Raw genomic sequence first — 25,362 nt, forward strand, 5'->3', positions numbered from 1 at the left:
CTCTCTCTCTCTGTAACTCTGTCAAATAAAAAAAAATTTCCTCATCATTTGCAGTCGTCCCCTTAAGTGACTTTAAAACAAAGGTAAAATAACATTACAATGTTGAGAGAATAATTGAACCCCAGCTCAGGTAGCCCCTCTCAAGCACATTTGAAGTATTGATTGTCATCTGTCTCCATACTCTGATATCCTGGCTAAGTGAAATTTTGCTTTTGATCTGTTTCCTGGTGTATACTTTGAACTATCCAGGTATGGGCTTACTGCCTTATATGATGTTACTACAGTAGAGTATGTTATTAATCTTCTCACCTTTTTCTTCCACAGTATACTTTGAGAGACTCCAAACAATTCAGTATGTAAAAGTAATGATTTATAATCACAGCATCATTCCAGATGGTCTGCTTCTGTATAGTTCAGATAAATACTCTGGGCCTGTTTCCTGCTCTAAATGCCCTGATTGCTCTCCAGTGATTCACTGTTTGGGTTGCTAGTATGTGCCAGATATGCCTTACCAAATATATTCTTTTCTTGCATAAAGTACTTTGTATACAAGTTGGTATTAAAGAGAAATTTTTATTTAAAACTTTCACTTATTTTTATTTGCAAAATAGAAAATCTGAGAAAGCAAATGAGAGAGAGAGAGAGAGAGATTTTCCATCTGCTGGTTTACTCACCAAATGTTCCCAACAGGTAGAGCTGGGCAAGGCCAAAGCCAGCAGCTCAGAATTCAATGCAAGTCGCCTGCATTGGTATCAGGGACACAAGTACCTACTGCTCTCCTGGTATGCACTAGCAGGAACCAGAAATTGGAAACAGAGCTGCTACTCAAACATGAGCACTTTGATTTAGGATATGGGTTGTGCCATGCAGTCGCATAACTGCTGTGCCAGTCATGTGTTCCAAAGGCCAGCGTTTGGAAACTGTGTATCAGTAATAGAGTTTCCTACAACTTAGAAAAGATTTGATGCTGATCAGCATCCTAGAGTGATTTGTTGTTTTTCTTTTCCTTTTAACATTTATCACTTCCTAATCCCGTATCAGTATAAACCAAAAGATACAGCTGGGGTTTTTTATATATATTGTAAGACATTTTAAAAATGTTTTGTGTAAGTTTTTATACACTTCATATTACAGTTCACTGACAAACCACCTTCAGTGAGCTTTGAGTAACTGCTTTGTATCACAGGCCAAAGTACAATCCTGAAATGACTTGTCTACAGTGAATAAGACGTCTGGGATATTTTAAGCACTTCTTTCTTAATTTGTATAGGAGTGGCCGAAAATATTTCTTCTTGAATGGCATAAGTTGAAATTTAAATAATTGTGGCTTTTTTCTCTTTTTGATTTGATTACATTTTTTTGTCTTACAGATGCTTGTGACCACACCAGAAAAATGGGATGTAGTGACGAGAAAGAGTGTTGGGGATGTCGCCCTTTCCCAAATTGTCAAGCTGCTTATTCTCGATGAAGTCCATCTGCTTCATGAAGATAGAGGACCAGTATTAGAAAGCATAGTTGCACGTACTTTACGACAGGTAAGAGTAAATTATTTATAAAAGCTTATGTTGGGAAAGATAAGTTTTTAAATGTAATATGTGCCATTCAAAGGGAATATTAATCTGTATTGTTTATGGAAACAATGATAATTGTATTATAAAGAAACCTGTAGTGATTTCATTTTCATATTAAAAGGTTCCTATCCTTCCAAGTCTTATTTTGATGAAGTCTTTTAAAATTAACCAAAATAAAAACTGGAAATCTTCCGTTGTAAATATATGTTGTTTGCAAAACTGAATCTCATGTTGACTAAGCAGAATTAAAATATGATAGAGCATAGGAGAAAATTACTCTTTTGATCCACTTCTTTTCTCTTTGCTCCCCAGAAACTTGAACAATATTTACTTGTTTCTGAGCACACTAAACAAAGTGAATTAATGATTGCCAAGTATGAATTATCTTAATAGTTTTAAAGAGCACAAGAGTATTTTGTCTCTTGGTTTTGGCTTTTTTGGTTATTCATATATTGTTAAAACCGAAATTGGTTTTAACCAATGCCAAGAGTCTCATGATATTTTCTATCTTTTCATTAAGTGAAAATATTGAAAGCTATGAAGTTAGAAGCTTATGAAGCTAGAAGAAGTTTTCTGGTAGATTGTACATACTCAGACCACAGATGAACACCAGAATGTTGATCTAATCCAACACTCTGCATCCTTGACTCCCCATTTTTTGTCTTCTATTCATGTTCTACTGCCTTTGTTTTCTTTCTCAAATAGCCTTGGCTTGGTGACCAGTTATTTTCTTGTCAGTAACTTACTTATCCCCTGAGTACCTGAAAAAATTGTCAGTGAAGCAGTTGAGCCATGTCTGCATCTGCAGCCAGTCTGCTAATCACCAATAAAGCTCACGCAGTGATGTAGATAAATATCAGTAGACATTCAGAGACTGATGTAGACTATGTATTCAGAGAGTCTGAATTCACCTGGATTCCTGGGATTATCCTGTGAACTGCTAAGCTACTGTTCTATTGTTTCCACTTTCAAACTTCACCAATCTGCCCTGTGGCTCTTCCCCAACCCATTGTGCTTCAAGCTTATATGACAATACTTTTTACTGATCAGAAGTGGATTCGCTTGTGCTGAAATGCTGTCAATTTCTAACCCTACCTAGAAAAATGTCATCCTGCCCCTGGCCACCTATAAGCATGCCCGCCGTTGCACCCCTCTTCCTTTTCTCCAAGGTTTCTTCTTGCCTTGCCTTCAACCCCATTCCTTTCTCTCCATACATTGCCCCCTTTCTTTTTTCTTTTCTTTTTCTTTCTTTCTTTCTTTCTTTCTTTCTTTCTTTCTTTCTTTCTTTCTTTCTTTCTTTCTTTCTTTCTTTCTTTTTTTTTCTTTTTTTTTTTTTTTTTTTTTTTTGACAGGCAGAGTTAGTGAGAGAGAGAGGGAGCAAAAGAAAGGTCTTCCTTCCGTTGGTTCATCCCCCAAGTGGCCGCTACAGCCGGCACGCTGCGCGGATCTGAAACCAGGAGCCAGGTGCTTCTTCCTGGTCTCCCATGTGGGTGCAGGGCCCAAGGACCTGAGCCATCTTCCACTGCCTTCCCAGGCCACAGCAGAGAGCTGGACTGAAAGAGAAGCAACCGGGACAGAATCCGGCACCCCAACCGGGACTAGAACCCAGGGTGCTGGCACCGCAAGTGGAGGATTAGCCAAGTGAGCTGTGGCACCGGCCTATGTTGCCCCTTTTCTGACTGCTCACTCAGTGCACAGTGACTCTTCAGCTTAAAAGAATCACAAAGTGACTTCCATTTTCACCACAAAATCTCCCTTAAATCTATCCTTCTCCAGTAGCTTCTGCTTAATAAAAGTCTGCTTTACCTAGCTTCTGGACATTTTGACCTATATTCACTGTTTCCCTTTTGGCTTTCAACCCTTGCAGCCTGGTCATTGCTTGAGCAGAGATAATAAAATGTTATTCCAGGATCACTAGTCAACAAGAGCTCTCAAACCCATTTTTTTATTTTTTATTTCCTTAGTCTGAAGACTTCCCTTTGTCTCCATTATGCCATTCTGTCCTGATTTTCTTTACTTGAATCTTTTTCACATACGTAACTGCTCTTTCCCACATTCCTTTTCTTGACTCCTATTCTCACCTTCAAAATGTTTGTTTTCCAACACTCCTTCACTGGTCATCTTCTTTCCTCAGTCTAAATATCTACCCTGGAAAAATATCACCTGTATGCCTATGTCATTGAAATTTTTATAGTATATGTAAGATGCATATCTCCATCCCCCTAACTGATAGCTATATCCAAGCGCAATTGTATGCTTCTGCTTGATGTTCAGTAGACATCTCTTGCTAAGCATGTTAGGAATCTGTCATCTTGCCTTTGTAATTAGCATATGACATCACAGTCAACTTGGTTCACAGGCCCAAATCTGAAGTCATAGTCAAGTTTAGTTTAATACTCTCCCTCATCTCAGATATCTAGTTAGATATAAGCTGTTTTATATTTTTCATATCCTAAATATCCCTGATACAGATGCAAGTATGATAATTCAATATGAAAAAGATATGAAATTTTAAGAAAATAAGAAATTTTAAGAAACACCCAGCACTATGGCGTACTGGGTTAAACCACCATCTGCAGTGCCAGCATCCCGTTTGGGTGCCGGTTCGAGTCCCAGCTGTTTCACTTATCCAGCTCTCTGCTGATGCACCTGGGAAAGCAGCGGAAGATGGCCCAAGTGCTTTGGGCCCCTGCACCCACATGGGAGACCTGGAGGAAGCTCCTGACTCCTGTCTTCCACCTGGCCTATGCTAGCTCTGGCTGTTGCTGCCATTTGGGGAGTGAAACAGCAAATGGAAAATTTCTCTCTCTGTCCCTCCCTCTGTAATTCTGACTTTCAAATAAATAAATTGTTAGCTGAAAAAAAGCTTTAAGCAATGATATATTGTATAAAAGAATTTAAAGATGTTAGTGTGTTTTTCATCTTATGAATACAGAATAAATTCTGGGCAGATTAAAGATATAATTGCATCAAACGAAACTCTGAACTCCATTGAGAAAAATATAGGAGAGATTTTAAAAATAATCTTGGGGGGCAGAGAGGTACCAGCATTGTGGCCCAGCAGATTAATCCACCACTTGAGACACTAGCATCTTAGACAAGCGTGCCAGCTGGAGTTCTGGCTGATCCACTTCCTATCCAGCTTCCAGCTAGTGTGGCTGGGAAAGCATTGGTTGATGACCTGAGTACCTGACTACGTCTCCCATGTAGGAGACCAGGCTGGAGTTCCTGGCTCCTGGCTTAGGCCTGGCGCAGACCTGGCAGTTGCAGCCATTTGAACAGTGAACAAGCAGACAGAAAAGTTTTTATGAATTAGTAAGAAAATAAGCTTAGCAAATTGAAAGAGTCATTTTATAGAAGAAATGAAAATACTGAGAAATCTGGAAAAGGCATTAAAGGGAATCTACAGCAACATGAGACATTTCTATGAAACTGGCAAAAATGAAAATAAAATGTCATTTGATAGCATCCACAAAAAGCTACCCTGTATTTTTACTTCTAAGACGACAACCATTGGAGATAATAGTGCAGATCCATAATAATTTATTAATGCAAATATTTATTGAAGTCCTCTTTTTAATATATAATATTTTGGAAACAACTCAGATATTCAACAGTTGAGGAAATGGATTAGTAAATTATAATATATTCAAGCAGAGAAATGCTACTTTTCATCCTTTAAAAAGAATGAAGTAGAGCTATATTAACTAGGTTTAAAAGATACCCATGTTATATTCTTCATTGGAAATGTAAGATATTCTTTAACACAATCTCTTTTATGTGAAGAGAAAAGTGAGCAACAATTTTCTCTCTTTTACTTTTTTAAAAAAATGATTTATTATTGATTGGAAAGGTAAAGTTATACAGAGTGACATTAAGGGAGAGGGGGAGAGAGAGAGAGATCTTTGATCTGCTGGTTCACTTCCCAAATGGCTACAATGGCTGGGCTTAGCCAGGCCAAAGCCAAGAGTCTGGAACTCCATTCAGTTCTCTCACGTGGGTGCAGGGTCCCAAGGACTTGGGCTATCTTCTGCTGCTTTCCCAGGCACATTAGCAGGGAGCTAGATGAAATATATAATTTAAGCATGCTAATTCCATATTAATACATTATAACATTTTAACGTATGTGATATTAATATGTATATTGAAATACATACTGTGAATGTACCAATACCTCTTTACTTGAATTGTATATTTTCTGCTTTCCCTTTCTTTATACATTTTTAGTAGTTATCATAGTCTTCCCTAAAATTTCAGAGCTTGCTATGGTTAATTCTGTTCATCTGTATCCCTCAGTGGACTTTCATCTCACTGACTGAAGAGTCTGTTTGATTCTTGTCATGTTTACAAACTACTAGTTCAGTGGTCCTATTTTTATTAAAAAAAAAAAATAAAAGCAAAAAGCAAATTTTTTTCTCACTTCTGCTCACCTTTGCTGACTTGTCATTTGTTTAAGAGAACTATTCAGATTTTTTAGCGGGGTATTAGAAATTATGGTCTACCTGCTAATCTTAACTTCTATTAGCTACTGTAGGTTTGAGTCCTACAAACCTAGTTGATCTTTCTTTAATAACCTTCCAGTGCCATCTCTTTCAGAGATGAAAGTAGTCTTACTTGAGGTAGAATGTGTTCTTGATAGCAAGAGTACAGGTTATAAATGCTAAAGCATATGTTTTCTTTCTTTATCATTCTCCATATCCATTTACTGAAAATCTGTCATTTTAAATTCTGTCAAATACTACTACCTCCACAGAGAAGTGTTTCCTTATTCCTCAGTCAGAAGGAATTACCTTATTCCCACTCTACACCCTTTGTACATTGTTAGCATTTATTGTTGTCTTCCTTAATTTCACAACTTGATATCGTTCAATCTTTTTCTCTATATCCATTACTAGTTTTTAATCTCATTGACAAAATGATCTATTTGATTCTTCTCATATTTCCAAACTCCTAGTGCAGTTTTCGTAGCAATTTTTAGGATGAAGATTCCTGTTTGTTCCTTGTGATTACCAGATCTTCCCAGTAGATGGCGGTGTTTCACATAACACATCAGTATTTGTCCCTAAGGTAGACATGCCATAGGAAGCTATTCCAGTACATTGTAGAATCTGAAATTGCACGATGGTATTAACACACTTGGCGTGGTTGGGAAGATCTCAGAAAAGATAAAAGTATAAGAGATCCCAATCCCTATTGAGAACTAGTTGTCTTCTTAACTAATTTTGTTAAATAGCTTTTTAGCAGAAAAAAAAAATATTTGGTGTTAGGGTATCATGATTTTAGTATTAAATATCTTAAAATAAGTTCAGTAGCCGGCACCATGGCTTCTCTGCCTGCGGTGCCGGCACCCCGGGTTCTAGTTCCGGTTGGGGCGCTGGATTCTGTCCTGGTTGCTCCTCTTCCAGTCCAGCTCTCTGCTGTAGCCCAAGTGCCTGGGCCCTGCACCCCATGGGAGACCAGAAGGAAGCACCTGACTCCTGGCTTCGGATCGGCGCAGCACGCCGGATGTAGCGGCCCTTTGGGGAGTGAACCAACGGAAGGAAGACCTTTCTCTCTTTCTCTCTCTCACTGTCTAACTCTGCCTGTCCAAAAAAAAAAAAAAAAAAAAGTTCAATAACTCTTGTGTTTTAAATAGTGATTTTAAAACCAAATGTCATTTTCCTTCTCTCTGAAATCATCACTAGTGCTACACAAAACTATCGTGTTATTTAAGTCACTATTCTAATGACTGTATGTTGTGAAGAATTTATTTAAAAAAAATACAAATAGTGGTTGTTTCTGGTTATGTGGAGTTCTTTGCCTTTGGTGGAGTTGGTTTGTGTTTTTACTAATATTCGTAAGATTTCTCTAGAAAAAACAAAACATCATAAAATGTTGTATATGTATTTGTACTTTAATTTGTAGCCATCTGTGTCATTTTTGAATCCTCCCTCTTTATGTTCCTGCAAATAGTCTTTACATGTACAAATCAATCTTATTCAGCACTGCTTCCCCAGTGCCTGTGGTTTAGGTCCCTACCCAGCGTCAGTGGACGGATGATTCTAATTTTAATCAAATCTGACTAATTTGTTTATACCTATTTATTCTCCTAAGACTGAGCAAACTTACCAATACCTTCCCTAGAAAACTTACTGTGGATTGACAATAGCATTGTGTGATCATAATGATGTATTTTTTAATAATTTTTCTGATAAAATTATATTACATAATTTTTCCTTTTAATTCTGTTTTTAAAGCTTTTGATTAACACTCAGTAGCTGTACATTTTTATGGGGCACAGTGCAATATCCCAACGCATATACACAGCATAAACCAATCAAGCCACCATCTAGCCTTTCTGTTTCTTTATCTTTTCTTTGTGTTTGGAGCCCATCAGCCCCTCTCTTCAAGTGCTTTATTTAGTATATACTGTATTATTGTAAGCTCCAGGTGTTCCATTGTGCTGTAGAACACTAGGACTTGTATCCTATATTTGATTGTGTTTTGGTACCTGTTATTCAATTCCCTCACCTGCTGTCCCAGCCTTAGTAATCAGTGTTTTAATTTCAAAGTAACTTTTTGTTTAACTTCCGCATGTGAGAGACAACATGTAGTATTTGTCTTTCTGTGTTTTAATCATTAAGTGAATAGAAGCTTTTGGCCATCTTTCTAGGTGTATTACATTGTAATCAGATAATCTGGCTGATATGATTTTTATCCTTTGGAATTTATGGAGTTTTTGTGGCCAAATAAACCAGTTTTTTTTTAAAGATTTATTCGCTTATTTATTTTAATTGAAAATCAGAACTACAGATAGAGAGGAAGAGACAGAGAAATCTTCCATCCACTGGTTCATTCCAAAATCGACCGGAATTGCCAGGGTTGAGCCAGGCCAAAGCCAGGAGGCAGGAACTTCTGGGTCTCCCACGTGGGAAGCACTTGGGCCATCTTCCGTCGCTTTCCCAGGCACATTAGCCAGGAGCTGGATTGGAAGTGGAGCAGCTGGAACTCAAACCAGCGCCTGGGAAGCCCGCGCTGGCAGAATGCAGCTTAACCTGCTGTGCCACTGTGCTGGCCTCCTTTAATAAAACATTTAATTGTTATAAATTCTTATATTTATTTAATGTAAATTTCCACATTTATTTTTAATTTTGGTGAGTGCAGAGTTCTTTAAGTATTTATTAAACTAAGCTTGTGAATTAAGGACTACAGTGTCTGATATGATGGGACCCTCAGTTGACCTCTAAACTCATTTCCATGTGCAGTTTGTTTTCTTTAGAATTTGTTTTATAGGTTTGGAAGGCAGAGTTGCAGAAAGAGAGAGAGAGACATCTTCCATCCACTGGTTCACTCCCCAAATAGCCACAAAGGCCGGAGCTGGGACAGACTGAAGCCAGGAGCCAAGACCGTCATCCCGGTCACCCACATGAGTGCAGGGTCCCGAGCACTTGAGCCATCCCCTGCTGCTTTCCCAGGCACATTGACAGGGAGCTGCGTTGGATGCCTGCACTGCACAGGAGGCTTTACTGTCTGCACAACAGTACTCACCCCTCCATGTACAGTTTTCAGAGATCCCATTAATAGAACATGTGATGGTATTTTTTTAGTTAAATTTATTTAAATAACCTATGTCTATTTAAAATAAGTCTAATCAAAATATTCCATTTAGGTTGAATCCACACAGAGTATGATAAGGATTCTTGGACTGTCTGCAACCTTACCCAACTACCTCGATGTTGCCACTTTTTTACACGTTAATCCTTACATTGGACTTTTCTACTTTGATGGCCGTTTTCGACCAGTACCTCTTGGGCAGACATTTTTGGGGATTAAAAGTGCAAATAAGGTAAATATTCGCTTTAATAATGAAACATTTGTTTTCTAAAAATATCTTTACTGGCATGTTTGTGAATACTTGCTTGGAATTAGAGGTTCTAATAGAGTAACTTTTACTGGTATGACATAATCAAGCGTCTGTCCCTCAACCATTTGTGAAAGAGCAAGTCCTCTTGCAGAAACTTGTTGGTAGTAGTTGGTATTGCTATTTTCAATGTATGCTGTGTAGTCACATCTCTTAAAAGTGAAAAGTTTCCAGAGTTATTTTGGTATGGTAGAGGGACATTGTAAAATAATATAAACTCTTACTACTGTAATATTATTTTGATTTAATATTCATTTAAAATATATAATACTACATATGCAAATGAAAATTAATTTAATGGTAGCAACCATCAAGAGAGTTATGCTGTTTAACTTATAATTGCCATATTATGCATATGAATGACTTTTTTTAAAGATTTTATTTATTTGAGAGGTAGAGTTACAGAGGGAGAGAAAGAGAGAAAGGTCTTCCATCTGCAGTTTACTCCCTAGATGGCCACAAAGGCTGGAGCTGAGCCGATCTGAAGCCAGGAGCCAGGAGCTTCTTCTGGGTCTCCCACCTGGGTGCAAGAGCCCAAGGACTTGGGCCATCTTCTGCTTTCCCAGGCTATAGCAAAGAGCTGGATCAGAAAAGGAACAGCTGGGACTTGAACTGGTGCCCATATGAGATTCTGGCACCACAGGCGGAGGCTTAACCCACTATACCACATCATCAGCCCCGTGAATGACATTTTAGTATTTTATAGTCCATAAAAGGACTTGTTTAACTAATTCTTCAAACATTTACTACCATGTACATTTGCACTGTTGGGTGTTTATTATTGATTTATTCTATAATAAAGAAAACTATCATTCTGTTCAACAATAGCTATTTTTAATATTTGGTATTATATTACATTATATTATATTTAGTATTAAGGAATACTTTCATACTTCCTGATCTCTTTACTAAAAGCATAATGGAGTCATGTATTGTTAGGTCAGCCTTTGTTTTTATTGTATTATATTACTTCTTGTCTAAGAAGTATTTCATTATTTAAAAAGGGTCATTTTTACCTTATGCCATTATAAGTAAAAATTGAGCTAAAAATGTGAGAAGTGACTCTTATTACAAAGGTACTATGTATGGTATTTTATGCATTGCATAAAAGTAAGATTTCTTAAATTGTTGGGAGCCATTTCAGATTTGTACAAAAGAGAATAGTTTACAACATGGCAATACTTGTGATATGCATATTTTAAACTTCATTAACTGTTTCAAGTGCTTGTCTATTACTTGCTAAATTTTTTTGGTCATGCCTTAATATACATTTGATTATTTAGTTTTTTAATGTATCATTAGGCTAGATGTGGAACTGTTTATAGCTTTAGAATTTTTAGCTTTATAATTTAATTGATAGCAGATGGTTCTCACAGAGAGATAAAGAGAAGGAAATTGTTGCAGATGCTTGTCAGCCATCTTAAACTTAATTTTCTTGCAATTGTACCATATAAGTTGGTAATTCTTTTAAGCTAATTAAATTCAAAGAGTTTTTATCACAATATGTTAGCATTATAATCATGAATAGGATAGTGTTAGATGATGAGCTGTCATTTATTTTGAGGATTTAGAAATTTGGCAATTTTTTTTAAATTACAACTCATACAAATTGTAAATTATACAAGTGTATGATTGTAGTAAATACAGATTTTTTTTCTGATTAAAATCTAGTAGTTTTATACTTGGTTAAAATCTGTAGTTGGTAATCATTAAGTATTCCCTAAAAGAGTCATTAATATGTCTTATAATTTGTTGTCAATTTGTTTGTTCCTAGAAAAAATAAATTCTTGTAGGTTTCTTAAAGTTTCATTTAGAAGCTCATGATATGATTCAGTTTTTATGAAAGAATACTGTTCTCCTAGTTACATCTCTACTCAGATCTTATATGCCATTTGATAGTCAATCTCTAGTGTTCTTGCAACTTGGAGAATTAAATAGAAAAGCTGTGTAGTTTATAGTATGAAATGCAAGAAAACAGCATGAAAAACATGCTTCTCTGGAAAAAGCAAAGAGAAAATTTTATTATTCTAATTTTTTCTTTGGTGTATTATCCTGAAAGATGCTGTCTTTTGATACATTGGCAGAATTAGTACTCAAAACTATTATCTGAAGTATTTTATGTGTATTTTTAATTGTATTGTGTTTATTTCATTTAGATTGTTACATATTGGGTGTTTGTTTTTTCTGTATTCTGATTCATCTGAAAATAAAAAAGATGCATCAGTATTAGCAAAATTTTATTTGTTGTTAGAAAGCTTATAATTGTTCCGCTTTGTATTTTTCATGTCTTGAAAATTTAAAGATGCAGCAATTGAATAACATGGATGAAGTGTGTTATGAAAGTGTTTTAAAGCAAGTAAAGGATGGACACCAGGTACATTTAATTTATTTTATCCTGTTTTTAGAGAATGTTTAATGATAAAAATTATTAATTTTTAGTCTCTTAAAAAATCTTTTCTTGAATTCTGAGGCAGTGACTCAGAGGTTTTCTTTCTTAATAGCTGTTTTTACCCAATGGGTAACCATGTAAGTCATAAAATTATTCATAGATAACATTGTCAACTCAGTATTTATAGGTCATGCTGGTTGTTTTTTTGCCATTTTAATCAGATATGTAAGAAAAAATGAATATATATAATATATTATGTATATATTGTATAGTATGTATATAATATATAAGAGTAACAGTTTCTGTTACTCTTATAAGGGAGCACCAAGTTTATCTCACACTTCAAAAATTGTAATTGGTATTTCTCATATAATGCAAAATTTAAAATATGTTTTTTACCTTTAATTCAGAAAGATTTAGTTTCATTTGAAAGACAAAGTGACAGAGGAGAGACAAGAGAGACATACAGAATGAGAGTGAGAATGAGAGCAGAAAAAAGAGAGAAAGAGATCTTTCATCCACTACTTCATTGTTCAAATGCCTGCAACAGCCCGGGTTATACCAGGCTGAAGGCAGGAACCGGGAATTTTATTTCCCAGTATCCCTCACGGGTGGCAGGGACGCGGGTACTTAGACCTTCATCCACTGCCTCCTAAGCACATTAGCAGGAAGCTGGATCTAAAGCATCTAGCTGGGATTCAAACCAGCACTCCCATGTGGGAGTCAGGTATCCCAAGTAGTGGCTTAACCTGCTGTACCTCAATGCACCACCACCCCTCCCATATATATTATTCTTAACTGTTCTTTTTTAATTTTAATAACTTTTTTCCAAAGATTTATTTATTTATTTTTAAAGCAAAGTTACAGAGAGGCAGAGAGGGGATTGGGGGGAATGTTCCATCCTCTGGTTCACTCCCCAAATGGCCACAGTGGCTGGGGCTGGGCCAATCCAAAGCAAGGAGCCAGGATCTTCTTCCGGGTCTCCAATGTGGGTGTACAGAGGCCCAAGGACTTGGACCATCTTCCACTGCTTTCCCAGGCACATTAGCAGGGAGCTGGATCGAAAGTGGAGCAGCCAGGAATTGAAACAGCACCCACATGTGATGATGGCACTGCAGGCAGCAGCTTTACCAACTATGCCACAACACTGGCCCCTTAACTGTTTTCATGAAGTAGTATCAATTGAAATATATATAATACAGTTTTGTATTGTTTGGTACAGGTTTAGAAATTAAGAAGTTTCAACATTTCTCTTGTCCAGAATTCTCTAATCAAAATTGTTAAAGAGAAACTGGAATGACAATAATTGCTTATGTAAAAGTTAATTATTATCTGATTGCTTATGGTTTGGGTGACAACTTTATTTTGTGAGATTAATTTTTCTAATGTGTTAGTTTTTTATGGTACATGAAATTTTTCTCTGCCTCTTTGGTTTTTAAATTCCTTTTAAGGTCTGTGGCATCTTCTTTTTCCCCCAGACAAAATCTCGTTTACAGCTCCAATATGTAAAACAAATCAAAGATGAATTGTACTGTGGAGCATGGAACCCTGCGAGGCACTATGTCTGTCTTCGGGAAACAGTTTTAAAATCAGATTTCTCACTAATCTCAGTAGCTTTTGGTTTCAAGAATAACTTTTAAATAAAGTAAATCCTGATTATATAATCTACATAATAATGACAATAATAATAATGCTTAACTTTTCCTAGCTCTTAATAAATGCCTGAAATTGATCAAATCATCTTCCATTTGTTATTTTATTGAATTATCTCAGCAACCTATGAGGTAGGCAGTATCATCCTCTCTTGAAAAACGAAGACAGAGTCTGTACCAAGTGAAGGAACACATTCAAGCCAGTCTTCCCAAGCACTTTCAAATCCAGGCCATGTGAATATAGAGTGCTAACCAGTGTCATATCACTTTTATCTGCATTTATTTTACATCAGAGTTCTCTGATCCTCATTCCAAAACTGTTTTGGGGTTATGTTATTTATCACTTTATAAATAAATAATTGTAAAACATGAACATTCTATTTTTAAATTAAAAAAAAAAGTTACTGAACAGCAACTATTTGTTCTAGGTCCGAAGCCAGCAAAATTTTTCTGTAAAGCAGCAGGGAGTAAATATTTAAGGCTTTTTGTACCTTATATGTTTTCTGTTGCTACTCAGCTTGGCTCTTATAGCATGAAAGTAGCCATGGATAGTGTATGGACAAATGGGTGTGTCTGCATTTCAACATCATCATGATGTTTCCTGCACAAGTTGATTATGACAAATTGCCTCATCTTCAAAGATTGAATATACTTATTGAGATGATGGGAAATATGAAATACAGCAAAACTATAATCCACTACTTGAAGTTTATCTGTAGTTTTGCTGAAATTACAAATGTGAGCACCTTCAGATTGTAAGTATTGAACACATAACAAATTATTTTCATTATTGCAGTCATCTCAAGAATTATTTTGCGAATTAATTGAACAACAAAGTTGTATGCTTTTCATTTCTTTATTACATGTATTGTGTGTAGTAGAAATAGATGCCCAAAACTTAATTTATCAATCTTTTCAACAGGATTGCTTTATCTGTTTAAGTCTTTTATTTCCTCGTTGATCTGCCAAGTACTATTTAACCTGTAAGTTCATTGAACTTGATAAGTGGCAGCTTCTACTGATTACCTTTGGGATATACCCAGCACTGATACTTGGAAAGCAGAAATGTTTAATAGTTTCATTTTGGAAGCTAAGGTAGATTCCTGTTTCAACAAGGTTGGAAATCCGTAATTTATTCCATCACACAAGGATTCTTACTTTTACGATAGTCCTTCATTATTGACAACCACGTGGAGGTTTGTTTTCAGGATTTTGAACTCCACACAGGATTATTTTGCATTTTTAAAAATCTCATTGGAGAGATAACCCTCACTGAGTGGTGGTGTTAGTGCCCTATGCTTCTATTATAAGTTTAGCAATGTATTTTCCAGTTGAATAATAAGCATTCTGAATGGAATTTTTTCATCATAATTAAAATTGAAGATAGCATTATCCCAAATGACTGACTGTATATGGCCCCAAATGATCATTTTAAACAAATGAATTTGTATGCATCCATCAGAAAATGGAAAATATATAATTAACACCCTTTAAATCTTTTCTAAAACAAAGCCAGATTAATTATGTTTTTGCCCAGTTCTGATGACTGAAAAGTCTATGCACTTCATTCTAAGAGATCCTTTTCTGTTTAAATACCTTATTGTATATCTAAGTAAAGTAAACTGTGTGTGAGGAAGGAGAGATTTGCTTCTGGAATTTAGTTAGGGTCATAACTAACTTCACATCAGTGCATTATTATGAAGCAGCAACTACATATTGGATAAGCATGGTTTTCTTTATTATTAAGGAAGCACCAAATTATTTCTTATAGGGCTGCATACTTAAACTTTAGCCCTATTATGTTGCCAAAATGTATGATAGCAGTTGCAATAGTAAGAAATGAGTAGAATGATTGATTCTGGTACAAGAAACTAATGAAGTTTTCCTGATACTCTCTCATGCAAACCCCTGTCCCCCAGTTTAAAAAAAAAAACAAAAACAAAAACAAACTTTCCCAACTTTCCCTGATGAATGTTTGACGTAATGATTAAGACACGCTTCTAACTTCTGCATCCCATATCACAGTGACTAGATTTGAGTGTCACTTCTGATCTTAATTCTATCTTCCCGCTAATACCTTCTCTGAAAGGCAGTAGGGTCAAGTAGCAGGGTACCTTCCCTTGGAAAAGCCAGATTGAGTTCCCGGTTCTTGGCTTAGGCCTGGCCCAACCTCAGGTATTTGGGCATTTAGGGGATGAACCAATGAGTGGGAGAAATTCTCTCTCTTTCTTTCTCTTTCTCTCTGTATGTGTATATGTGTGTGCGTGTGTCCCCTCCCCCCCCAACAGTAACTAAACAAATTAGGTAATTAATTTAAAAATATTTCCAGTGGTTACTTGGGTTTATTTTTGCTTTTCTGCCTTCAGGTTGTTTATTTGTCTTAGATATGTGGTTGGTTTGCTCAGGTACTTTGATTTTATCAGAGCAGCTACTTTCCAGACCATTACTAAGAAGACTGAAAATATGTGTCTATTAAAAAAAAATAGGAACTGTGAGTCTCAGGCAACTAAGCGATTTTCACTCTAAAAATTAATAGTTTCTTCTCAATATAAGTATAATATAATGAATTCAATATAAATGAATTCATTTTTTCTCCTCATTTGGATTAAATTATAACAGAACAAATTTCATGTTCAAAAACCATGCTGATCTGCTCTGATCATAGTGGTCTGTGGGCTTCAGTATACCAATCATCTAAACTTGTGTGCTCATGTACTTAATAGATTTTATGTGCAGCTTTGCCTTAAAAGTATTAAAAACAGTAGGATGCAGTTGTGTTCCACTCAGGCATGTGTGATGACAGATGGAGAAAATCTTTTCATGTTGACTTTTCAACAGTCCTACTCTGCAAGACTTCAAGCTCTTCTTGGCTACTGGGAAATTAAAAGTTGGCGATTCAGCCTTTAATTTTGATCCATCTGCTCAAGCTAATGAGACGTCTCATTTGTAAGCTTCTCTTTGTGTTACCAAATGCAACTACAGCTTTATCATTCCTGTTAATAATTCCCCTCCTCCTGTGTAACTTGCAGAATGGGAAAATAATTGATGCTTTAACTCTACTGAGACTTTTCCTGTTTTGCAAACTTTGTTACAGAGATAGGAGAAGGAATTACAAACTTCTTCAGAGATTATGGCACATTTAGTAAGTTAACTTGTTCTTTTTTCACAGTGTCAAAAAAGTTAAGATCCTCATTTAGTAACGTTTTACTCAAAAAGTTATCACCAATTTTAAGTAATAAAAGGCTTTGTGATATAAAAGAGAAAAAAATGGGTCTACAGTGTTGGATTATGCTCACCATCAGCCTTTAATCAGCTATGTCTTATTTTCCCTTTACTTGCAATTTACCAATTATTAGTAGGTATTTCTGTATCTAATAAGAAATGACTTTTTAAACTTGACTGATTATAGATTATTATTATCATCTGAAGGAAATTATTTTTGTTTCTTAGCATTGTTTCTTAGTTTATATGAAAGCAGTCACCGGCGCCGTGGCTCAGTAGGCTAATCCTCCGCCTTGTGGCGCCGGCACACCAGGTTCTAGTCCCGGTCAGGGAGCTGGATTCTGTCCCGGTTGCCCCTCTTCCAGGCCAGCTCTCTGCTGTGGCCCGGGAGTGCAGTGGAGGTGGCCCAAGTGCTTGGGCCCTGCACCCCATGGGAGACGAGGATAAGCACCTGGCTCCTGCCTTTGGATCAGCACGGTGCGCCAGCCACTGGAGGGTAAACCAACGGCAAAGGAAGACCTTTCTCTTTGTCTCTCTCTCTCTCACTGTCCACTCTGCCTGAAAAAAAAAAAAAAAGTAGTCAATTATATCCAATTGAGACAAATTCTAAACCCTTTTGCAAAAAAACATTTTTATCCACCAGATATAAGCATCTCTAATTCTTAGAACCATTGTTTCCCTCCTGTGCATTTTTTCCAACATGACTTTAATTTGTGGCTTATTTAATGGCTGCCTGCTTTACTCTCTACTACCCACATTGAGTCAAAATTGTAAAGAAATATAAAAGCACGGTTTTTTAAAATTTTCAGGTTTTTTTTATTTTATTTTATTGGAAAGGCAGACAGAGAGAGATATCTTCTATCTGTTGACTCCCTCCACAATGTTTGCAAAAGTCAGGGCTGGGCCAGGCCAAAGCCTAGACTCTCAATCTGGGTCTCCAGCCTGGGTGACAGGACCCAACAACTTGGGCCATCATGTGCTGCCTTTCAGAAAGCAGTGGCAGGAAGTTGGATCACAAGCAGAGGATCTGGGACTTGAACCAGGCATTCCATGGGATGCAGATATCCCACGTGGCAACTTAACTGTTACACCAAACTCCCACTGATACAGCAAGATTCATTTTAAGTATGAACATAAGAATTAAAGATATTTCTCCTTTTTTGGATACACTTAAGACGTTTCAAGTATGCTTTCACTAAGAGAAAAATCTAAAGGAAGCATTCTGTAAACCTCTGCTTTATAAAGAGCATCCTACCCCCTTTATCTTTTTTTATTATTTTTTAAAGATTTATTTATTTATTTGAAAGGCAGAGAGAGAGGCAGAGAGAGAAAGAGAGGTCTTATTGGTTCACTCCCCAATTGGCCATAAGGGCCAGAGCTGCGCTGATCAGAAGCCAGGAGCCAGGAGCTGCTTCTGGGTCTCCCACGTGGGTACAGGGGCCCAAAGACTTGAGCTATCTTCTGCTAATTTCTCAGGCCAAAGCAGAGAGCTGGATCAGAAGTGGAGCAGCCCAGTGCCCTTATGGGATGCTGGCACTGCAGGCAGCAGCTTTACCTGCTACACAACAGCACGAGCCCCACCCCCTTCATCTTTCTTAGACAATCACCTTGATCCTTTCAACTCCCTGTTATGAACTATAATAACACTATATTTCTAGCTATACTTTTATATTTTCCTGGTTTTTTTTTTAAAGTAATGTCACTCTTCCTTATGGGATCATAAGTTCCACAGGAAAGAGAATGTGACTGTTTTGCACTCACCATTATATTCTCCTACCTCACTGATACCTAGTACATGGTTGGTGTCCAGAGTAGTGGTGCTCAGGTAGTATGTGATAGTGAGTGGAAGGTGAAGTAATTTCTTAAGCCCTCACCTCGTCCTTAAAGGATTAGAGGACAAAACAACCTCAGAAAAAATCAAGAAGATAATCATTAGGTCCATGGTATGTTGAATATTGAGGCTAAGGGGAGAACAGCTTGGAGATGTGGAACACCAAAGGTATCGTCTTAAGGAATTGTTTTTTTCCTCTGTAGGCTGTGAGGATCAGTAAAAGAGATAGTATTTTCCTGGAAAATATTTCATTTCCTGGAAAATGTTTTATTATGTAATTTCTCTCTTTATTATTTCTTCTAGTTATAATCCTTTCCGTTAATATTACGTTGTATTTCTTCTGATTTAAAATATCCACAATGGAAGTTCAAATTTAAAAAAATAGGGAATGTTCATGGATGATGCCAAATATACTATTATAAGATATTAATAAGAGAAGCTTAGAATGGTCTATAAAGCAACCCTTTGTACAACTCCTCCACAATTTTTTGTTTTGTAAATGTAAAACTATTCTGAAATAAAAAGTTAAAAAAAAAACTCCATAAGTTAAATCCACTTTTCCATGAACTTTCTGAAGTACCCTAGGGTAATCTGAGACCTTTTAATTCTGAAAGTGTGAAAGATCTAAGGTATTGCCCTATGTACATGCTTGATATTGGCCTGCTGAAAGCTAACTTCATTATACATTTCACATATATACACAAGAACATGTGACACTGGATTAGGAGATGAGCATTGTGTTTATTTGTAGAGCATCTTGTGTTCTCCTTCTTTGTCCACCGCAGAGCAACATATTGAAAGCCAGCTGTCTGTATGTGCATGGACTGTTCCATAGGAAAGGAGTTAGAAAACGATGACACTAAGTTTCCATACAAACTGTGAATGAATTTTCTTATTCTCCCTTCTGGAGAAAGACATAGACCACCTGATACACGCAGGGTCCTTATCTGTTACTTTAGAATGTAAACAGATCATCTCTTGTGGAAGATGGGAAGGGCTGTGCCCCGGAATGTCACGAGGTGGCTCCTTGGGATTTAAGAAAATAGTCTCTAGTCATTACTACCCTTAGAATTGAAGAAAATGGCTTTAGGGGAATAAAGCATCCTCTGTTTTATAGCATTGTAATGTCCATTGCTCTGGAAGCCCTGACCATAAAGTAGCACAAGAACTTCATGGAGAATTATCATCCAGTGAGATTGAAATATTTCTTGAAAGGATGTGTACTATGATAAAACATTGGGTCATGGTAGTCTATTAAGAAAAAACAAATCTTGCCAGCTCTGCGGCTCACTAGGCTAATCCTCCGCCTTGCTGCGCCAGCACACCGGGTTCTAGTCCCGGTCGGGGCGCCGGATTCTGTCCCGGTTGCCCCTCTTCCAGGCCAGCTCTCTGCTGTGGCCAGGGAGTGCAGTGGAGGATGGCCCAAGTACTTGGGCCCTGCACCCCATGGGAGACCAGGATAAATACCTGGCTCCTGCCATCAGATCAGCGCACTGCGCCAGCCGCAGCGCGCTGGCCGCGGCGGCCATTGGAGGGTGAACCAACGGCAAAGGAAGACCTTTCTCTCTGTCTGTCTCTCTCACTGTCCACTCTGCCTGTCAAAAAAAAAAAAAAAAAAAAAAAAAAAAAAAAAAAAAAAAGAAAAGAAAAAACAAATCTAGAAACAGAAAAAGCTTTCTTGCTATATGCACTCTGCATACTTTCTCAACTATGTCTTTTGTCTTATTGCCATGGACCCTGATTTCACTGTTTCTTAAAAAAACAAAAGTATCATTTACTTATTTGAGAGTGAGAGAAAGAAGGAGACAGGGAAATCTCATATTTGCTGATTCATTCCCTAAATGTCTTCAGCAGCTGGATTTGGGACAGTTTAGAAATCTTGAGTTGGAAACTCAAGCCAGGTCTCCCACTTGAGTGGCAGTTACCCAACTACTTGAGCCATCACCTGCCACCTCTCAGATTGTGTATTAGCAGGAGGCTAGAATCAAGAATAGAGCCAATATGGGACACTCTAATGTAGAATTAGACATTCCAAGCTGTGTCTTAACCACTATACCAAATGCTTGCCCTCTGCTCTCTATTTTTTTACTATGATTTTTGGTTTTCCCTATCTTGCAGTTGTATTTTTGAAATCATAAGGACAAATGAGTTTTAAGTGACTGTATTAGTCAGCTTTTGTTATTACAACTGAAATGCCTGAGAGGACCTAATTTATAAAAGAAAGTTTTATTTTCACTCATGGTTTTGGAGAATCACAGTCCAAGATTGGATGGTTCCACTGGCCAGGCATATGATTGAGGTGAAAGTTACGTATGTCAGATCATGTGCAGAGAAATTATCATGTGGTGAGCAGCCAGGAAGCAGAGGGAGACAGCAAGCTATCCAGGGGGTGTCTGTTTATAAAACCATTATGACTCAACCGTGGTGCTCCTCCCTTGCCATCCAGTCCAGTCCAGTCACCTTGCAAATGCACCACCTTCAGACACCATAATTGGCCAAGCCTCTACCCCATCAGCATTATCACTCCATAACTTTGGGACTTACATGTCTGTTTCAGTGGAAGAGCCAAAGGCTGTTCAAACCATGGCTCTCCAAAGCTCATGTGCGTTTCACATACAACATGCTGCTTTATCCTTTTCACATGTTCCCCTCATTCTTAGCGCACTACCTTCTTTTTTTGATAAAAGAGAATCTTCTAGGTTTATCTTGTGCTTTTCAGTTTCCAGACTTGGAATTAACTTTTGAGTTGTCCCTTTCCACTGCAGGATTTCCTACTATATAGCTGTCAGTTTTAGACTGCTTCAACCTGGTATTCTGAAGTACCCAGGAATAGTTGTCATGAGCTTGAAAATGGGAGGAGCTGTATTGTTTGGAAGAAAGACTAGAGATTTAATTCTCTTGGATCTACTCAGTTTCTTTAATTGTTTTAATAATTAAGTTCTTGCAGAAGTGTTTAATAGAAAAACAATTCCATTGCCAAAACGAGTTTTAAGAATACTGTGCCTAAAGTCAAGTATCTAATAAGCTTTGGAGTTGATACAAGAACTGTAGGAGCTGATACAAGAACTTTTCTTCTGTTGTCTTACCCCTCAAAACTGACATATTCATTTAAATTGTTTCCCTAAAAAGAGATGATAGTACAGATAATATGTTTGTAAGTTCCAAGCAAAAATATCTATACCTAAGGAAGTTAACAGTTATATGCATGAAAAATCTGTGAAATCACAGTAATTCTCAATAAGTTTCTTAAAAATGCAAGTAAAAGTAAAAAATACTTTTTTATAAAAGTATATGTTGAGGTTACTAAATTTTTTAAAAACGTTAAAAATGGGTGCTATCATATGCCTTTTAAACTCTTCCAGGTTTCTAGATAATTAGAATTGATGTTCAGATTGTTACATCCATGACAGTAGAAGATAGTTAATCAAGTTGAGAACACGTTAGTCATAAAGCATATGTAAAATTAAACAAATCAATTATTCAGCAAATTATCTTGCTTGAATGCTTACTTTTCACTGTTGAAAGAAAATGAAGAACATAGAACTCATCTAATATGAAACCATGAAAACCATCACTTATGAGAGATAGCGTTGAGAACTGGTGATGTTTAGTTCAGAAAAAAAAGCAATTCTGGAGCTCTGATAGCAGTCGAAATATTTGAAGAATTACTACATGTAAAAAGAGGTACAGCTTGTTTCCCATTGCCTCACAGAGCAGCACTGGTCTTGATCCCAGTGAATGGGATCTACAGAGAGCAGATCTGAGGTCAATGTAAAGGAAACCTGTGTAAAGCAATTGAAGATTCTCCTACCAAATGTGGTCCACTTTCTAGATGCCAGACTTTATTTGTTATCCCTACAGCAGCTTTACAAAGTAGGTGTTATTATCTCCATTTTATGGATTAAAAAAAAATAAAGCACAAGTAAATTCTGCCCAAGTTAATGTAGTATGTGAATGCTGAATTATAATTTAAACATAGGCCTGCATGATTCTTACATAGTTCTGGTGCGCCAAATAAATTTGTATGTTGTATAGATTAGTCTGATACCAGGTAAGAATTTGTTGAGTTAGCCTAAATTGCCAAGAAATTTTTCTGAAACCCCAAAGATAGATCATATATTAAATTTGTGTAATTATGAGCAGATAAAATTAGTGTACTTGATGATGTTTGTTTTCTTCTGCATGTTATAAATACATGTAAGTGTATACATGTCCAGTGTCCTGGTGTATGGGAAATTTATTATAAGATAATACTTTTTAAAGTGGGCTTACCTAGAAGTAATTATATATATACAGAGAGAGAGAAGGAGACAGGGAGTCATCATGATACTTTCTGTGTCCTCTAGGAGTTTTTATTATTGCACATTTTGATAACAAATATTATAGGGTTTTATAAAATAAAAAGCTTTATAGATTTGACTAAACATAGCATTTAAAGCTTTCCACAACTGAAACACACAAGTTGATAAATAGTAAAATGATTCCTTTAGCAAAATTGGCAAGGGATATGTTTCACATTCAGTGTTATGCCCCAAATACAGCTCAATAGTGGTAACTCAGATCTGTTTATCACTGAAAAGCTTCAGTGTCTTGAGAGGAACTGCGGCTTCACAGCATGAGACCAGGACTGGCTCTGAACTGCAGAGTGTAGATCTAATTATCCAGTAAAGAGGAGCGGCCGAACCTCTCCTCTTTACTGTAGATGACTTCCCTTGGCTTATTTACATAATGTAATGCATGAAGACTGGTCAGAGAACTAGAGTTTTCCCATTTGTCTAGAACAGGATAAAGTAACCCTATTTATGTAGTTTATATTATAATGGCGAATCTAATAATATTTAAACAAATCTTTCTTAAAAAAGGCAAAACTATGCATTAATAGATGGTCCAGGATATCTGATTATAAATACTAGTTATTAAATGCTAATTGTTATGATTAATAAAATGGATGTTCTAAATATGTCACTTTTCACCCTGTTTTCAGTTGTAATAGTTTTATTCATGTAATCTAAATATAATGGTGTCAAATTTTCTACCTTTCCAAAAAGTGAGAATGCATTCTTATTCATGCCCATCAATAATACATTATTTTGGTTGATTAATTTGATTCATTTTTAATATAGGTGGCTTTTGTTTAGAAACTGTCTTTGACTTAAAAATCCAGAATTTGGGTTTTTGTTTGTGTCGCTCCCCCTCTTCACGGAGGAACGACACTAAACCCTGCGCTGTTCTTTTGTCTGCTCGGCCCTTCCCAGGTTTGCTGCTGGTTCTTCCCGGGTTTGCTGCTGGTTCTTCCCGGGTTGGCTGCCGATCCTTCCACCTCCGTGGAAGGGCGGCTCCCCCTGGCCACTTTCCCCACTTCCGCGGGGGAGTGGCACACCTCCGGCCGGCTCTCTCGGGGGCTGCTCAGATGTTATCCGGATGTTCCCCTTAGATGTTCCTCGTGCATGTTGTCTCTCTCCTCCTCTGTAGTCCTCCTCCACCAATCCCAACTCTGCTACCCACACGCCGAGCATGCTGCTCTCCTCCAATCAGGAGCAGGATCAGCCCCTGCAGGTCATCACTCAAGTTGGTGAGAGGCAGCTGCGTAAAAGTTGGCAGCTGCGTAAAAGTTGCTTACTCCTCTCCCAGCGCCATATTGTGGGAGAGCAGATAGATAGAATAAGTCTTAATTTCAGTAACTTAGTCTAGTCCGAGTTGCTCCCCACAGTTTGTTCTTGTTTTTAGAATACCTCAGTATATTTTATTTCACAGATTGTTTCTTTTTAAAATTACAGAATTTCAATCTTGCATTATAACATGTACACACATTTTCACAATAGTATCAAAAGACTAAATTTACTAATTTTTGTTCATTAAATGTTACTAGAGGGGCCGTCATTGTAGCACAGTGGGTAAAGTGGCCACTTGAGATGCCCACATCCCACATCCCACATCCCACATCCCACATCCCACAAACCACAAACCACAAACCACATCAGCATTTAGCAGCTCCGCCTCTACCCTAGCTCCCTGCTAATCGGCCTAGGAAGCAGTGAATGATGGTTCGAGTACTTGAGTTCCTGCCACCCACATGGAATACATGGATAGGGTTCCTGGGTCTTGGCTTCCTCCTAACTCAGCCCTGACTGTTTGGCTATTTGAGGAGTGAATGAGCAGATGGAAGATACGTCTCTCCCTCACTCCTTCTCACTCCTCTCTTTTAAATAAATTACATAATGTTATCCCTCTTAGTATTGTTTTTTGTTTGTTCTACTTAATACCTTTGGTTGAATACTGTAATCAGTACACAATTATTCTTAAGTGCTGAAACTTGACTGAAAAGTGATCGCTGTTAAATATAAGAGTGGGAATAAGAGAGGGAAGAGATGTGCAATTTGGGACATGCTCAAGCTGATAAACAAGAATAGTGTCTGCAAATACTAGCTGATAGAATAAGAAAGGGAGAGAACGATCCAACATGGAAAGCGAGATACACAGCAGACCCATAGAATGGTAGATACCCTAAACAGCACTCTGGCCTCAGAATCAGCCCTTAAGGCATGTGGATCCGGCTGAAAAGCCCATGAGAGTATTTCAGGCATGGAAAGCCAAGACACTCTGGGGAAAAAAAAACCTAAATGAAAGATCTCTGTGAGTGAGATCCCAGTGGAAAGAACGGGTCATCAAAGAAGGAGGTGTCTTTCTCTGAAGGGAGGAGAGAACTTCCACTTTGACCATGGCCTTGTCTAACTATGATCAGAGTCGGTGAACTCAGGGGGCTTCCATAGCCTTGGCAGCTCATGACAAGAGCCTAG

At 37.2% G+C, this 25,362-nt stretch overlaps 1 protein-coding gene across 1 annotated transcript in view; it reads left to right on the top strand.

Moving 5' to 3' along the window:
• ASCC3 (activating signal cointegrator 1 complex subunit 3) overlaps positions 1-25,362 on the top strand; it is a 366,541-nt gene that overhangs the window by 140,941 nt on the left and 200,238 nt on the right. Inside the window, exons 11-13 of the mRNA XM_002714874.5 lie at positions 1,371-1,535; positions 9,220-9,396; positions 11,774-11,845. Of these exons, the coding sequence (XP_002714920.2) occupies positions 1,371-1,535; positions 9,220-9,396; positions 11,774-11,845 (414 nt within the window). The remainder of the gene's footprint in view (positions 1-1,370; positions 1,536-9,219; positions 9,397-11,773; positions 11,846-25,362) is intronic.

The sequence above is a fragment of the Oryctolagus cuniculus genome, chromosome 5 (genome assembly GCF_964237555.1).
Source record: "Oryctolagus cuniculus chromosome 5, mOryCun1.1, whole genome shotgun sequence".
Taxonomy (NCBI): Eukaryota; Metazoa; Chordata; class Mammalia; order Lagomorpha; family Leporidae; genus Oryctolagus; species Oryctolagus cuniculus.